Here is an 18467-nt window from a genome sequence, read left to right as displayed (position 1 = left end):
AAAAATATCAAGAGTTTTGTCAAGAATATGGCTGGGTATTTATACAAATCCCAGATTTAATTGCAGTTCATAAAGTATTGTACTTCTTTCTGAGAGTCCAGGCATTAAAAGTGTTTTTATATAAGCATTTTTCTGCTTATAGATCATTTTGAGGGCTGTAAACAAAAATAATGGTCCCAACATATTTCCTGTTTTACATTTTTTATTTCTATAGCTTCCGAAAATCCAAAAAGAGCCACATATTGATAACATAAATAATGTTATGATAGCTGTTTTAACATTAAGTTATGATTGAATTGCCTGTTGTTACAGTTATGTTATGGAAATGGTTTGATAACAAGCAGGAAATGTTCATGGGCCAATGACATGACCACATTGAAATGGTCCATAGGACTGTTGAATCATTGATTCTTATTGATTGATGAACATTCTGTTTTTTATATAAAAAGCATAGACTGTAAAAAATATGGATGCAGTATTTGTGAAGTCACCCATAGGTTTCTTAAAAGTGCAAATGAAGCTACCAGTAGGCATGGCCAACTGTCACCATTTTGTTTGCTTATCATCGCGCTGACCAGGGGTGACCGTAAAAGGGCAAAGAGGCGGAGCATGAAAGGAGCTACACACAGGCTTTTCTTTGGAAAAAACACTTAATACTTCATTAATTTGCTACTCGTTTGTGTTCTGACCACATGTGCCTGGTTGTACACTATATTAATAAAGTGTTAAGACTTTTAAAAACACTGTTGTAATACACTGAGCCACTGAGCATTGTTCTTATGACGTTTTTCTACAGGAGGAAAACCCGAATTACTTACAAATACTTCAAATATAGTCTGTGCTAGTAAATGCAAGGCTATTTATGAAATTCAGACATAACATTGTATGACAACAAAACAAAAATACGATGTATATGTCGAGTTCAGCGGCTAATCAGATGGAATCAGCTGAGGTGAAGTGACTGCGACCAGCGAGACCTAGCTGTCACTCAAGTGGCCACATCCTTAATTATGCAGATTTTATATAAAAATGAAACGAATGAGTTATAAAGGGTATGAAGGGTAATATTAGCTATATACACCAAAATATTTTTTTGTACCAGGCTTTAAACACCTTTTTTTCAAGTGTAAAGTTGGCCATTTTAACATTGAGGTCAATAGAAATGTGCTCAATTTTGGAGCCAGGCCTAGAGGAATTTAGATGAATTGCAGTTTCAGTTACTTCCGTATTAGCTTCACGAGAGAGAGCGGGATATTGCCGCTTGATTAAAATGCACAGCTAAAGTAGTTCCAGGCAGGTTTTGACTGCATTACAGCTCCATATCAATGCCAAATTATTTCAGTTATTTATATATTATACAGTTATTATTTATATTATAAAGCTACAACAGTCTAAAATCGAATGAAATCAAAACAAAATGTTTTGAATGAGATGAGTAAGAAACTAGTCCCACACACTGGAGCAGTTTGAGCACAAAAACCTGCCTAATGTCTTGAAAAGCAACATCTGAACAGTGTTTTTAGCTGTGATAACCTAAGTGTAAGTGGAATAGTTGTTTCCATTACATTAAATTATTAGGAAATATTGCACATTTTCTGATAATTTAATGGCAGGTGACCAGATATTACTTGCCTATTTAAGGAATTAGGTACTAGTCCATACAGTATGTGCATTTGATTTTAAAATGCTTTTGAATGTCCCCTGAAGTGCCTCGAAACACACATCCTTATTAAAAATGTGGTCACACATTGTTTTGATGGTCCGTTTGTTGAATTTAAGTCACATTGCATCTACATGTCAAATAATTCTCATTAGATTATAAGTAGACTGTTAGGTTGGGGTTAGGGTTGTTGTTAGTGTAAATTGACATGTACCTGCAAAGTTTCTTATAGTCAGTAAATGTCTGTTGAAGGAGCAGTATAAATAGATATTAAGCAGTCAGTCTACTAATACTCAAATGGACCATTTAAATAAAGTGTTGCCGAAAATGTTGTCAATTTTCACTAAAGCATAAAGTCAGTTTGGTATATATATTGAGCAGCTCCTCCGCTTTTTAAAAAATAGCCAATAGCATTTTATTTACATCACTGCTGAATCCTCATTTAGAAGCCTGATAGTGATGTTGAGTCTCTGGACAGGAGCAGACTTTAGCCATGTTTCCTTCCAATAATGTGAATTAGATTAATGCACAAAACATTTACAAATAAGGTCACACTTTATTTTGATGGTCCGTTTGTTGAATTTAAGTGGCATTGCAACTACAGTAATTTTCATTAGATACTTGGATACAAGTAGACTGTTAGGTTGGGGTTAGGGTTAGTGTAAGTTGACATGTGCTTGCAAAATTTCCTTAAATTAAGTTAAATGTCTGTTGAAGGAGCAGTATCAGCAGATATTAAGCAGACAGTCTACACTGAAAAAAATTATTCAAAGATGATTCCTTGGATTTACTCATTTTTTTACGTTAAGTGGTTGTAAACCATTTTATTTGGGCTGAATTTAAACAAACAAATTAAGTTGAACATTATTAAATTTAATTTGTTTGTTTAAATTCAACACAAATAAATTGTTTGCAACAGTTTTGCATGCAACACTTTTTTCAGTGTACTAGTACTCAAATGGAACATCAAAATAAAGTGTTACAGCAAATAAAGAAGGTTTCATCCAATGAGTCAAAGAAAACAAAATCGTCCCTCATAAATTGGTGACAAATATCAAAAAGAAAAATTGTATTTGCTGTGGTAGAAGAAGCCATTGTGGGCCTTTTTAAATATAATAAATGACACCTCAGAAGACGAAACGCAATGAACGCACAGTGGCTTTTGGAGGCATAAGTTCTGTGAGCAGGGCCGGCGCGTCCATAGAGGCAACCTAGGCGGCCACACACCACACATAAAGCTGAGCCACTTTGATGATAGACTTTGGCAGATGGATTTTAGAATAACCAAAACAACTTTTAATTTGTATAAAAGTTGTAGTTAATGTTTTACAATGTGGTCGGTTTGCTGGCTTGTCTATTCATTTCATCCCTATGCACCTATTTTTGATATCACATAATCTGGTAAAACAAAATCACTTGGCTTTTTTGATGCAGATGCTTGGAATTTATTCAGGAAACGTGTTTCCATTGTAGTTTATGCGGATATTTTATTTATATATTCATTCTTCATATATTCATTTTTAAAATGAATGGAAACGCCAAAATGCGCATAAAGCAATTTTAAAGTAATTTTCCAAAATGAGCACAAAAATAAGTGGATGGAAACATAGCTAGTGTGATTTTTTCTTTCTGTTCCTACATGTTTTGAATTTCCATTTAAATGAACTGTGATTGTGGTTCACACAGATGAGGTCTGTTCTCCTGGATGGGACGGGTTGGTTTGCTGGCCTCAAGGTTCTCCAGGAACCATCACCAAAGTGCCGTGTCCCAGTTATGTGTATGACTTCAACCACAACGGTACACTCTATTAACAAGTTCCACCACTTTCTGCAAAACTATCTAAGAGTTTCCAGTCAAATTGTTGTTTCTCCTGGTGTTCTTAGGATTTGCGTACCGCCAGTGCAGCTCGAATGGATCGTGGGTATCGGTGGAGAACAGAACTTGGGTCAATTATTCAGACTGTCTGCGGTTTCTCGCTCCAGGCATCGAAAAGGGCAAAGTAAGTCCAATTAAACAAGCCGAAGCAGGTTTTGGTGCCTTATTGATGAGGTTTGACATCATCCAAGAGTCACTTTTGAAAACCGTGCTCAAATGAGATGTTGGGTTAGTGTCTTAAAGGCACAGTTCAACCAAAATGAACTTATGAAGAGTTCAGATGCAAAAACCTCTAAGTGGCATCTCAAATTTCCATCGCAAACAAGCCTTTTTCTCAGACTTCTATGTTTATGTTGAGTTATTTCATTTTAAAAACGATGATAAGAACACATTATTTGCCATAATCAATCTGTATATTTGCACTCACTACTTACTTCTATTTTTTAAAATATATTTATTATCTTTTTTTTGTTCTGTCTCTGTTATCCTGTTGCACTGTAGAAGCTCTGTCACGAAAACAAATTCCTAGTATGTGTGAACATACCTGGCAATAAAGCTCTTTCTGATTCTGATTCTGATTCTGATAAAAGTGAAATTACTGAACCTACACAGAGGAGCCTGAATGCTCCGTTTTGAAGAAAATGTCAGATGGCATTTAGAAGTTTTTGGATCTAAACTCTTCACATACTTTCCGTTTACTCACTCTCAGACATCTAAGATAATGTATGCGAGTTTTAATTCAGAACACTAAAGATAGTTATTTGCTAAACAAAAGCAAAAACAGTTACTAGCACTTTTAGAGTAATGGTGAGTCTGAGACAGTATTTGCATCCATATGCAGAAGTTCATTAAAGAGTTTAGGAAGAGACATCAATGATTAAACAGGCTGAAAGTAGGCAACATGTAAGCAGTCCAATCCAATAACAAACACAGGGTTATAATTCCAGGAGACGTAGTAGTAATTCAGGCAGAGGATCAGTGCGACAATAATCAGTCCAAAACAGATCAATAGTGATGTGACGTTGTGCGCCGAGGCTTCGAAGCATGTGCATAAACTATAATGAAAACACATTTATTGAATAAATTATTATATTATTATATAACAAAAAGACTGACACAACTTCTACCCAGCAAGCAAAGGACATCAACATGATGTCAGATTGACGTTGTACCCCAACGTCGGTGGGACGTTGCATTTTGTTTGAAATGAAAATCAAGTTGACGTCAGAACACAACGTCAGACCGACCTCAATGTCTAACGTCCAACCTAAAATCAACCAAATATCAACGGCTAATGATGTTACAGCTTGACGTTGTGTGGACGTTACCACTATGACATCTATCAGACGTTGGATTTTGGTTGCTATACCTGATGAATAAATGTCAGTGTTTGATATCAATATGACGTTGGTTTAAGATGTTGACTCAACGTTGGATTTTGATCACTTTCCAACATAACCTAAAATCAACTAAATATCAACGTCATTTGATGTCCTTATTGAACATCAAAATAACGTTGTCCTTTGACACTGGTTAGACACTGAATTTTGATCACCTGATGTCATGACTTAAATCGAACCTAATATTAACGTCTTATGATGTTGTGTGCCTGCTGGGCCCTACCGCAGCAAATTGCCTCTTTTTTGGTCAGAAAAACTAATTTTGACCAACAGTATGACAAAATTGACAGCATGTTTATATAAAACTCCCATTAAAAACACTTCAAGCAGCTTATACAGATTGAAACGCCACTGGTTTAAAAGGTCAAAAGTCTTTGCAAATGTTTATGGCAACAAGTTTTGTTGGTTGAGTTCACTTGATGACTGAAGCGCTGTTGTGTTTTCCAGAGGGACTTTTTCGAGCGACTGCACATCATGTACACTGTCGGCTACGCAGTGTCCTTCAGCTCACTACTAGTCGCCATTTTCATCATCGGATACTTTCGGTAATGGAGCATGTTCTAAAAACACTAATAAGTCTGTGTGTTCATTATGAAGCTGCACGGCAAGCAAATGTTTTGAACTAGTTGTGCATAAGTGGCTGCTGTTCAGACAGTCTCAGGTCTTCATCTACAAAGATCTTCAGACGGTAATTTAGCAAAAGAGTTCTCCAGCGGGCTTCTGCTACATCTGAACTACTTGTACATTGCTTCTTTTAATTAAAGGGCTCCACTGGAGGTTTGGGATTTATTAGCTATGGGATATATATATATATATATATATATATATATATATATATATATATATATATATATATATATATATATATATATATATATATATATATATATATATATATATATATACTGTAAAAAAAAGCAGTGTTCCACACAATTCACTCATTACAAATCTATTAACTTAACAAATCTATGTGGATTGAACATAAAACAATTAAGTTTTCCCCCCAAAATTGCTAAAATTATGGTATTTCAGCTCATTTTAAAAAAGTACTTTGAACAAGCAGCTAAATATTTTTTTCAGTGTATGCACATACTGTACAACAAACAGGATTAGTATGTACTGTAGCTAGAAATAAAATTGTAAATACATTTAAAAATATATATATTGTTTTATATTTTAAATAACACTTTTAAATAATTTGTCATTTAAGTGAGGTTTATTAATAAACTAATTTCGAGAGGATCACGTGCTTATGATTTATCACAGCCGGTCTCGTATTAAGCTAATCAGTATCATCCAATCATATGAGCCATAAGCTACTATAAATAACCACAGTTTTCAGTCCACTTTATCTTCGTTTGGAAGAAACCCCCCTTCCTCCCCATTCTCCTCCTTCACCTTAGATCGGGCGGCACGGAGGCCCAGTGGTTAGCACTGTTAGCCCCACAGCAAGAACACTGCCAACCCTGGTCCTGCCAGGTCAGTAGGTGTTTCTGTGAGGAGTTTGTATGTTCTCCCCGTGTCCGCGTGGGTTTTCCCCGGGTTCTCCGGTTTCCTCCCACCATCCAAAAAATATACATCATGCATAACAATGAAACATTTGTCTAGCCCCCTTTCTTTTTCCTCACGTGTTCCCTTAGCTACTGCAGACGGGGAGTTCTGAGATCCACCGAGCTCAGGCTCCCCTCTCGCTCTGCAAACGGGAGGAAGCCCCGGGCTCGAGGATCCCTTGAGCTCGGGGCTCTCTCCCGGGACAGCATGCCAAACAAGCTATTGATGAATCATCAGCTAAGTGTGAACTCTTGAAATCAAAAGAAAATCTAAAATAACCTAAAATACAATAGTTACAATATAGATATTTTTCAATGTATGCAAAACTAAAACCAAAGTTAAACTTCAATTTAAAGTACAGATTTTTATATCTAAAATATAACTATGAAAATCTATTGAGAAAATGTTAACAGAATATGAACAAAAACTAAAGTTTTATAATTTTTATGGCATTTTATTATAATAGACCCAGGGCTTAATTTGTGCCGGAACACACCAGATCCAGAACCTCTGAAATCTGATCCGGCACCTCATTTTACCGATCCCCCTCCTCAACCGCCCTCCTCCCCATCCGCTGTTCACTTTTTTCCGCGACTCCCCAACCCTCTTCACGTTCGTCCGCGACACCCCCGCCTCGCTCACTTTCATCTTCATCTAAATCCTCGAGTAACATTCCGGATCCGTTACCCCGATCTGTTCCGGGACCTCGCAGTTCACAAATTAAGCACTGAATAGACCTAAATACACCATTAAAATATGATATAATAAATTATTTATTAAACCCAAATAAATAAACATGAAATATTTCAATATTTGTTATTCATTTAATAATAATTTAAATGAATAATTTAATAATTCATTTAAATGATTTTTGTGAGTTTGACTTTTGATTGCAGTGACATTTACAATTTTTTGAATATGTCATTCATAAAAAGAATATTATAATGATTTAGCTGGATTTCCAATTAGAATGGTATAAAAGCATGTTAAAAGTACGAAAAGGTATGCAGTTCATTGTGTGCAATTTGGATAGGCTTTAAATCACTTTCCATAACCATCATTTCCGCCACACAATTCATTATTTTAGATGCGTCAGTAATGACATTTATTTCAGTATTCCGGAAATGACAAAAATGCTAAGATTTCCCAGTCATTTTTTTTTCTCACAGGTGTCTCCACTCCAAACTACATCCACATACATCTGTTTGGTCATTCATGCTACGCGTTGTCATTTCCACTACAAAATTAACTATTTTAGATGCGTCAGTAATGACATTTAGGTCAATATTCCAGAAATTACAAAAATGCTAAGATTTCCCAATCCTTTTTTCCTCGAAGGTGTCTCCATTCCACCAGGAACTACATCCACATGCATCTTTTTGTGTCATTCATACTGTGTGCTGTCATTTCCGCCACACAATTGATTATTTTAGATGCGTCAGTAATGACATTTATGTCAGTATTCTGGAAATTACAAAATTGCTAAGATTTCCCAATCCTTTTTTTTCTTTTGCAGGCATCGCCACTGCACCAGAAACTCCACCCTCATGCATCTGTATGTGTCGTTCATGCTGCACACTGTCATTTCCGCCACACAATTAACTATTTTAGATGCGTCGGTAATGACATTTATGTCTGTATTCCAGAAATTACAAAAATGCTCAAATATCCCAATCATTTTTTTTCTCACAGACATCTCCACTCCACCAGAAACTACATCCACATGCATCTGTTTGTGTCGTTCATGATACGCGCTGTAATTTTCGCCACACAATTAACTATTTTAAATGCGTCGGTAATGACATTTATGTCAGTATTCTGGAAATGACAGATTTCTCAATCCTTTTTCTCCCTCGCATATGTCTCCACTGCACCAGAAACTACATCCACATGCATGTGTTTATGTCGTTCATGCTGCACACTGTCATTTCCGCCACACTATTAACTATTTTAGGTGCGTCGGTAATGACATTTATGTCGATATTCCAGAAATGACAAAAATGCTAAGATTTCCCAATGGTTTTTTTCCCTCGCAGGCGTCTCCACTGCACCAGAAACTACATCCACATGCATCTGTTTGTGTCGTTCATGCTGCGCGCCGTCAGCATCTTCGTGAAGGACAGAGTGGTGTACGCTAATGGTGTCCTGCAGGAGTACGACACCATGCTAATGGACAACATCAGCACCGTCTCCATTTCCCCTCTTGACAAGACTCAGTATGTGAGTGCACTAGCGTTGATGAACCAGGCCGGGTTTAAGCTGAGCTGAATTCATTCGTTTTGGCTAAAATGATTTTAATGAACTTCAGTTAACTTAAATTAAGTTAACTTTTCTCCGCATTGGGGCTGGTTTAGGGGGGGACAGTTTTTTTTTGCCTGTATGTTGTTAAATAGAAAATTCCTGCTGTGTTAAAGCACTCCTGGGATGTTTCTTATGTGCATAGGAGGTTTTCAGCACTAATGCAGCTTAATGAGGAGCAAATGATGTGTGGAATTAATGCAGTATCTGTGTGTTTTAAGACGAGCAAATACTGTGCAGCCACAGGGAATGAAGGGAATTTCTGTCACCTCATTTACGCAGATAATTGAGTCGTATTTCTTTGTAAAAATCTTGATATGTTTAATTGAAATCTACACAAAATATTAATTACTTTAAGAACTATTGTATAAAATATCTATTAATATATGGCTATTTAAAACGTTACTGTTTTATAATATATAGTAAGCAAAATAAATAAAAAATGACTAAAAAACTAATTCATTCACTCTTAAGTTAAATTGTGGCAACAAATTAAGAGTTTTTTCTCATGAATTTACAATTTAGTCTCTTGTTTTAGTAATTCATCACCACGGTTTAGTAATTTGTTTCCTCGTTTCTTCAAAATTTTGCCCACAAAGTAAACATTTTGTTCTTTCGTTTTAGTAAATCATCACCATAGTTTAGTAATTTGTTTACTCATTTCGTTTAAAATGTGGCAACGAATTAAGAATTTCCTCTTTAATTTTTAGTAATTCGTCAATACAGTTTAGCAATTTGTTTACTTGTTTATTTAAGTTGTAGCAACAACTTAACAGTTCGTTTTTTTGTTTTTTTGTAACTCGTCACCACAATTTCGCTATTTGTTTACTCTTTTTATTTAAATTGTGGCAATGGATTAAGAATTTGTTCTTTTATTTCTAGTAATTCATCACCACAGGTTTGCTATTTGTTTACTTGTTTATTTAAATTACACTGAAAAAAATTATTCGAAGATGATTCCCTGGATTTACTCAATTTTTTTTACGTTAAATGGTTGTAAACAATTTATTTGGGCTGAATTTAAACAAATTAAGTTGAACATTGCTCAATTTAATTTGTTTGTTTAAATTCAACACAAATAAATTGTTTGCAACAGTTTTGCATGCAACACTTTTTTTAGTGCATGGCAAAGAATTAACAATTTGTTTTCTTGTTTTTAGTAATTCGTCAGCACAGTTTAGCAATTTGTTTACCTGTTTTTTTATAATTTATCCCCCAAATTTAGTGATTTGTTTACTTGTTACGTTTAAATTGTGGCAATGGATTAACAATTTGTTCTTTCATTTTTAGTAATTTATCACCACAGGTTTGCAATTTGTATACTTGTTTTTATTTAAATTGTGGCAACGAATTAACAAATTGTTTTCTCATTTTTTGTTATTCATCACCACAATTTAGTAATTTGTTTACTCGTTTCGTTTAAATTGTGGCAACGGATTAAGAATTTGCTGAACAAATAAGTCCGTGTATCATCTATTCATTCGATTATTCCATTTATTCTGGAAAACGAAAAAAAAACAGTCAGTATTTAGTTTTTCTCTTTATTCTGTAGGCACAACATGGAGAATTAAAACAAACACAAAACTGTGCATTTATTTGTTTATTCGTTTAATAAAAAAATTAACACCACAAAAAAGCAGTGCATTTGATGCCCCTTTTTTGTTGATTGGTCAATAGCTATGAGGCGCTGTGTAGCATTTAAATCAAACTTCGCTTATCAACACATAATTAAAACACGTACATATACACCTATATATGTTTCGTTTTCCAAATAAATGGAATAATCGAATGAGCGGATGATACATGGACTGAATTTGTTCTTTCATTTTAAATAATTAGTCACCACAATTTAATCACTTGTTTACACGTTTTGTTTTAATTGTGGCCATGAATAAACAATTTGTTTTCTTGTTTTAGTAAATCATCACTAAAATTTAGTCATTTGTTTACTCGTTTCATTTAAATTGTGGCAACAAATTAACAATTTGTTTTCTTGTTTTAGTAAATCATCCCCACAGTTTAGTCATTTGTTTACTTATTTTGCTTATATTGTTGCCACGAATTAACAATTTGTTCTTTCATTTTAGTAATTCATCAACACAATTTAGTCATTTGTTCTCTCGTTTTAGTACCTTATCACCCTAATTTACTAATTTGTTCACTGATTTAAGTTGTGCTCTCAGATGTATATATTTTTATATTTGGCCATGACTGGATTTTTTCAAATTGATCAAGATCATTTTTATCGTATTATTTTTATAAAATAATCGTTATTTTGGCGGATTGTTTTTTTTTTATGCTATTTTTACTAAATTCGAATATTGCAAAATTGTCAAAAATATGAAATGTTTTTTTCTGCTTGCGAAGTTTCGGCCACCTTTTGCTAACATTACTGCAACTTAACATTACTTAGCAACTATATCAACAATCTGATCTCTTTGCACTATGAATTTTTCAATGCTTTTAAGGTCACGCCCCATAATCGAAAAAATCTAAATGCTGTATTCTAATTCACACACTGTACTATTTGCCCTAAATAGTATTCAAAAATACAATTAATGTGTCCCAAATCTTAATATGTTGAAATAAGCATTTCAAAGATGGCCTACTGTTTCTGGTATAAATTCAAAGTGCAGATTCGTGGTTAATCTAACCACTAACAACTTGTTCTTTTAACATGAATTTGGATAGAGCTACAAATACATGTAAAAATAGGAAATAAACTATAAACAGGGTGGATGCATGAGGCAAATGGTTAAGTAGAGAGGTTTTGGTGAAGATGTATTAATATCTTATCTAATGAAAATATTTGACATTTTTGACCTTATAACAACAATGTAAGCTTTTATAAACAAGTTTGGTTGTTAAATTCAGAATGCATAACACCTAAGGAGATTTCTCTGCATGAAAGATTCACCGAGGGCAGAATAACCTGCTTCTGAGTTTCAAATATGGTAGGAAATTAAATATGAAAAATGTCATGACAAGATGATTGACAGGACATGTAACAGAGCGGTCTATTAATGAGGAAGCAGCACGTCCCAAAGCTTGCTTACTTCTTTGTTACACTTTTAAAAAAGTACATACTTTTCGGATGTAATATAAGTAGGTGAATTGCAAGTGTCCAATTCTCTGATATGCACATATGGAGTCATTATGCACACTTATCTAATTAATACAATCAGTATGGCTGCATCCGAAATCGCATACTTCCATACTATATAGTTTGCTAAAAACAGTATGCAAGCCGAGTAGTATGTTCGAATTCATAGTATTCGAAAAACTGTATGTAAGAAGTACCATGATGACCTACTACTTCCATGATTCTGAAGTGTGCATCCAATGGCCGTTATGCTATCCCATGATGCCATGGGAGAGAATTCATGAATGGGAGTGAAGTGAGGCAACTGACGAGGGTAGGTCATGTGATTATGAGAAATGGCAGATGTAGAATGTCCGAATTTCGTTCATACTCGCCTTCACACTATATAGAACGTACTTTTACGTACTACGTCGTGTAGTTCAAATTCAAATGTAGTACATACTGGAGTAGTAAGTGATTTCGGATGCAGTCTTCGACTTAAAAGAATAAGAATAAACAGTTGTCCTCTAATTGGCTGAATTCAAATGGTTAGAGGATCCTGATTGGCTGTTTGTATTTTCAGTTTGGCTGCAAGATCACAGTCCTGTTCTTCATTTATTTCCTGGCGACGAACTACTACTGGATTCTAGTGGAGGGCCTGTACCTTCACAGCCTCATCTTCATGGCGTTCTTCTCCGACTCCAAATATCTCTGGGGTTTCACCCTCATAGGATGGGGTAAGAGCGCATGTTGTCGCGATTTTTGTTTCTAAACATTATTGATTCGTCCTGTAGAGATGTAACCTCAACAATTGTACAGCTTGTTATGACGGCTTTTGTTATATCTGCTCATAGGAATGGCAGTGGAAGCATTCTGCTGTGCTTTGAGGCGGCAAACACTTACTTAAAGCCAGATTTATTCATACATTAAGTTTGATGCAAAATACTCCAGAGGCAAGCCGGGCAGATATCTTTGAAGTGCAAATACTTCTGGGAAGGTTGCTGCGTTCTTGGACACTTTGTTAAAATCCCAGTGACAGAGAAACCCACACATGTTGGTTTTAAGTTAAACAAACCAACAGTGACACAGGGTCCACGTCCAGTAAGAAACACATGGATGTTCCGAACACATTAATGTGTCTTGATAATAGATGATGAATAATTCATGATCCCGGCATTCGATGTGTGAGCGGTAGAGTAAACACCTAATGAGGGTTAAATTTTCATATTCGAGCACTCCGAGACACCAGATCAAAAAGATATGGCTGCGGCATGTTTGCTGAGGTCTGCTTTCGGCTTCTTCATAATTAATAAACTCTGTATTTAGGAAGATGCTTCATCATACATCAATGCCCACTGGGTCTTTTACTCTCAGCATGTTTTTTTAATAGCCAGGCTGTTAATGTAGGAAAGTTGTTTTCAGTTTCAAAATACTATGAAGAAATTATGTAATATTAAATAATTTTTAAAATATATTTATATTTACAGTTCTGGATGTGGATGAACCGATAATAACTGCTTGAAGTAGACTTTTCAATTTTTGCAGATCCCTCTTTTCTCTCTCTCATTCTCTTTGTATTTATATTTGCAATGCATCTAGAAAGTATTCATAGTGCTTCAGTTTTTCCACATTTTCCACATTTTATGTTACAGCCTTATTCCAGAATGGATTAAATTAATTTATTTCCTCTAAATTCTACACACAATACCCCCAAATGACAATGTGAAAAAAAGATTTTTTGAAATTGTTGCAAATTTATTCAAAATAAAAAAACCTGAAAAATCACATGTACATCAGTATTCACGACCTTTGCTGTGAAGCTCTAAATTGATCTCAGGCACATTCTGTTACCACTGATCGTTGAGATGTTTCAGCAGCTTAATTGGAGTTCACCTGTGCTAAATTCAGTTGATTAGACTTGATTTGAAATGTCATACACCTGTCTATATAAGGTCCCAGAGTTGACAGTGCATGTCAAAGCACAAACCAAGCATGAAGACAAAGGAATTATCTGTGGACATCCGAGACAAGATTGTCTCGAGGCACAAGGCTGGGGAAGGTTACAGAAAAATTTCTGCTGCTCTGAAAGCTCCAATGAGCACAGTGGCCTCCATCATTCGTAAGTGGGAGATGTTTGGAACCATCAAGATTCTTCCTAGAGCTGGCCGGCCATCTAAGCTCAGTGATCAGGGGAGAAGGGCCTTAGTCAGGGAGGTGATCAGCAGCACGAACTGGAAGACTAGTCAGGATAGAGGGAAAGAAAAATGCAGCAATGTACAGAGACATCCTGAATGAAAACCTGCTTCAGAGCTCTTGACCTCAGACTGGGGTGACGGTTCATTTTCCAGCAGTACAATGTCCCAAAGCACACCGCCAAAATATCGAATGGTGTGGCTTCACAACAACTCTGTGAATGTCCTTGAGTGGCCCAGCCGGAACCCAGACCGATTGAACATCTCTGTTGAGATCTGAAAATGGCTGTACGCCGTCACTTCCCATCCAACCTGATAGAGCTTGAGCGGTGCTGCAAAGAGGAATGGGCAAAAATTCCCAAAGACAGGTGTGCCAAGCTTGTGGCATCATATTCAATAAGACTTGAGGCTGTAATTGCTGCCAAAGGTCAACAAAGTATTGAGCAAAGGCTGTGAATACTGATGTACATGTGATTTTTCTGTTTTATTTTGTATAAATTTGCAACAATTTTAAAAACTGTTTTTTCACATTGTCATTATGGCATATTGTGTGTAGAATTTTGAGGAAATTAATGAATTTAATCAATTTTAGAATAAGGCTGTAGCATAAAAAATGTAGAAAAAGTGAAGCGCTATTTATACTTTAAAAGTTACACTTTTAGTTGAAGTCAGAATTATTAGCCCCCCATTTTTTTCCCCAATTTCTTTTTAATGGAGAGAATTTCTAAAGATAATAGTTTTAATAACTCATCTCTAATAAATTATTTCTTTTATCTTTGCCATGATGACAGTAAATAATATTAGACTAGATATTTTTCAAGACACTTCTATACAGCTTAAAGTGACATTTAAAGGCTTAACTAGGTTAATAAAGTTAACTAGGCAGGTTAGGGTTATTAGGCAAGTTATTGTATAACAAAAATAAATAAATAAATAAATAAATAAAATAATCTGGAAAAAAATAGCTCAAAGGGGCTAATAATTTTGACCTTAAAATGTTTAATAAAAAATGAAAAATGCTTTTATTCTGGCCGAAATAAAACAAATAAGTCTTTCTCCAGAACAAAAAATATTATCAGACATACTGTGAAAATTTCCTTGCTCTGTTAAACATCATTTGGGAAATATTTTAAAAAGAAAATAAAATTCAAAGGGGGGCTAATAATTCTAACGTCAACTGTGTATATATATATATATATATATATATATATATATATATATATATATATATATATATATATATATATATATATATATATATATATATTAGGAGGCAATGGTGTAAATTTGGGGTGGGGCTACAGTATATGTTTTTTAACGAATTGCAATTGAGTGGGCGTATTCTGGAAATCGCTATATCTGCAGAAACAACATACTTGATATTTGGTTTATTCTTTTGAACTGTCAATGAGACATTAAGGGGGCTCTGCCATTAGTTTAGTGTTTGGCTATATGTTTTTTGGACCAATAGCAAGTGGATTTGGGGAAGTGCTATTTTTGTTATTTTTTTATTTAAAATTTTTACCAGTAGCAAGTGAGAGGGGTGTTCTGGAAACCTATACATCTGTGGAAAACTTCAAATTTTAACTGTCATTTGGAGGGTTGAGGTAAAGTTTGGGAGGCTTGTTTGGACTCTCAGTAGTGACTATTAAACCACACTGAACTGAGCTAAACTGAACTGAACTTAACTCTGAAAATTGAACTGACACTGTTTCTATTTACTATGATCTTTTATGTGAAGCTGCTTTGACACAATCTACATTGTAAAAGAGCTATACAAATAAAGGTGAATTGAATTGAATTGAACTTGTTCCAATAGTGTGAATTAGGGGCGGGGCTATGTGCTTTTAGACCAATAGCAGGTGAGGGCGTGTTCTGGAAATCTGTATATCTGCAAAAACAACATACTCGACATTTTTGATTTAATATTTGGATTGTCAAGGTGACATTTAGGGGGCTCGACCAAAAAATGTAAATAGGCAGTGCTATTTATTTATTTATTTAGGTTTGTTTGTTTGATTTTTGACCAAGTGAGGGGCGCGTTCTGGAAACCTATAAATCTGAATAAACTATATACTTGACATTTGGTTTGATCTCCGGAGGGTCAAGGAGACGTTCAGGAGGCTTTCGTCTTATAGAATCTGCTTGGCTCCAAGTAAAAGCAATTTATAGTTGTGTTTTTCCGGTGTGTTTATGACAAGTGTTGTGCATGCCTCTGTGCGCCAATGCTGAATTACAGTTGATAAATCTTGTCATTTTCTCATTTGTGCGACCGCAGGTGTGCCCGCTCTCTTCGTGTCGACCTGGGCTGTCGTCAGGGCAACGCTGGCGGATGTAAGGTGGGCTTTCTGTATCATATCCAGACTTCTCAGAAAAAGCCCAAAACACACACTGACAAACAATCTGTTTATATATATAAATTAATAAAGGGATATTTCTGTCTTGCTTCCTAAGGTGTTGGGAGTTGAGTGCGGGCAATATTAAATGGATTTACCAAGTTCCTATACTGACAGCAATTGGGGTGAGGAACTATTTGTTGGACACATTCACTAAATCAGTGTGATTTTTAAATACTACTGTATTGATATCATGGATTCATTTTCAGTTTTGTAATTTTAGATTCGTATTTACATTTTTTTTAAGCAAAAACAAAACAGTCTGACCTGTGGGATACAAACGCAGCATTCCCAGAAATAAGTCAAAAGTGCCTGTGCATTAGCAGATAAGAGAAAAAAGTCAGAATTGCTATAGGAAAGTTAGATTTGTGGGATGTAAACTGTTACAAACTCAAAGTTACTAGAAATGTTAACTCAAAATAAGATCTAAATATAGAATGGCAAGAAATGAACTCATGACTGTCACAGAGATAAAGTAAACAGGCAGGTCTGAGCAATTAAGTCAAAGTTTTGAGAAAAAGGTCAGAAAAGGTTTGATCTGGATTGTATTCACTGTCATTTTATTGACCGTTTTTTGAAGTTGCAAGTGCAGAAATAAAGCGATTTTTGTGAAATTTAAACTTGCAAGGAATTGTAAAATTGCAAGGAATCGCAAGAAATTGTCAATATTGCCAGTGGTTTTTTTCAAAATGGCCAGAGATAAACTCAGTGATGAGAGATATAAACAAAAAATAGAAAAAAAGTCAAGATTAAGAGATGTTAAGTCACAATTGCGAGATATGCACTTAAAATTGCGAGAAATAAACTCAGAATTACAAGATGTATACTTCAAAAATTGTCATTTATACTCAGAATTGCAAATAAATCTCAAATAACGAAACGTAAAGTGTACATTGCAAGAAATCGTCAAAATTGTAAGATGTTAATTCGAAATTGCGAGATATAAAATTAGAATGACATGTGTATGTGAAATTGAAATGAAAACTCAAAATATGAGTTGGAAACTCAGGATTTCGAAGTCTAAATTAAAAAAGAGATCATCAAAATTGTGAAATTTAAACTCAGAATAGTAAAAAATAGTCAAAATTGTGAGATGATAATTCAATAACCAGGGCACCCTCTTCTTCTCCCCATCACACCACACGACAATTTGCAACTCTGAGTGTGCCTCACACAGGTGAGTGGGTTTGACAAACCACCTGTAGAAATCACACTTGTTTATCTCTCTATCATTTTAACTCACACTTGCACTAGTTTTGCACATTTGCACCAAACACTTTCCTACAATCACTCAACATCTCCTAAAAAAAACATTGCGTATTTATGCTGTGCTTCACACAGGTGAGTGGGCTTGACAAACCACCTGTAGAAACACTCTTTTCTCTCTAAAAAACAAAACAAAAAAAAACTTCCCTTCCTAACTCAACACAATCAGTTCCTGATTGCTTCCTCAATTGTAAGTCGCTTTGGACAGAAGCGTCTGCTAAATGATGCTAAAATTGGCTGCTTTAAACTCAGCAACGGGGAAATAAACTCACAAATTCAAGAAAGTCAAAATTGCGAGATTTTAATTCAGTTGTGGGATATGTACTTAGAATTTGGAGAAATAAACTAAGATGTATATTAATAATTATGTGATATTTAATCACTCAGAATTGCAAAATGTAAAATCAAACAATAAGATGCAAGGAATTGTGAAATCTGAATTGCAGGAAATAATCGAAATTGTGAGACGTAAAGTCAAAGTTGCAAATTATATTCAAAATTGTAAGATGTTAAATCAAAATGGTGAGATGTAAGCTCTGAATTGCAAATAATATTCAAAATTTAAAAGAGTTATTAATCCAAAATTGACAGATTTAAGCTCAGTAATGCGAGATAGAAACTCAGAATTGCAAGAAAGCTCAAATTGTGAGACGTTTAAATTGCGAGATATGGTGTATATTTAAAATCATAAGATGCGAACTCGTAATTGTGATGTCAGATGACGTAAAATCAGAGTTGCGAGAAATG

General features: G+C 34.9%; 1 protein-coding gene across 1 annotated transcript in view; it reads left to right on the top strand.

Annotated features, from left to right (window-relative positions):
- pth2rb (parathyroid hormone 2 receptor b) overlaps positions 1-18467 on the top strand; it is a 46159-nt gene that overhangs the window by 10636 nt on the left and 17056 nt on the right. The window contains exons 3-9 of the mRNA XM_056447929.1: positions 3347-3457; positions 3544-3659; positions 5383-5480; positions 8523-8706; positions 12450-12603; positions 16337-16397; positions 16513-16579. Of these exons, the coding sequence (XP_056303904.1) occupies positions 3347-3457; positions 3544-3659; positions 5383-5480; positions 8523-8706; positions 12450-12603; positions 16337-16397; positions 16513-16579 (791 nt within the window). The remainder of the gene's footprint in view (positions 1-3346; positions 3458-3543; positions 3660-5382; positions 5481-8522; positions 8707-12449; positions 12604-16336; positions 16398-16512; positions 16580-18467) is intronic.

The sequence above is a fragment of the Danio aesculapii genome, chromosome 22, assembly GCF_903798145.1.
Source record: "Danio aesculapii chromosome 22, fDanAes4.1, whole genome shotgun sequence".
Taxonomy (NCBI): domain Eukaryota; kingdom Metazoa; phylum Chordata; class Actinopteri; order Cypriniformes; family Danionidae; genus Danio; species Danio aesculapii.
This window is presented reverse-complemented; position numbering and strand designations above follow the sequence as displayed.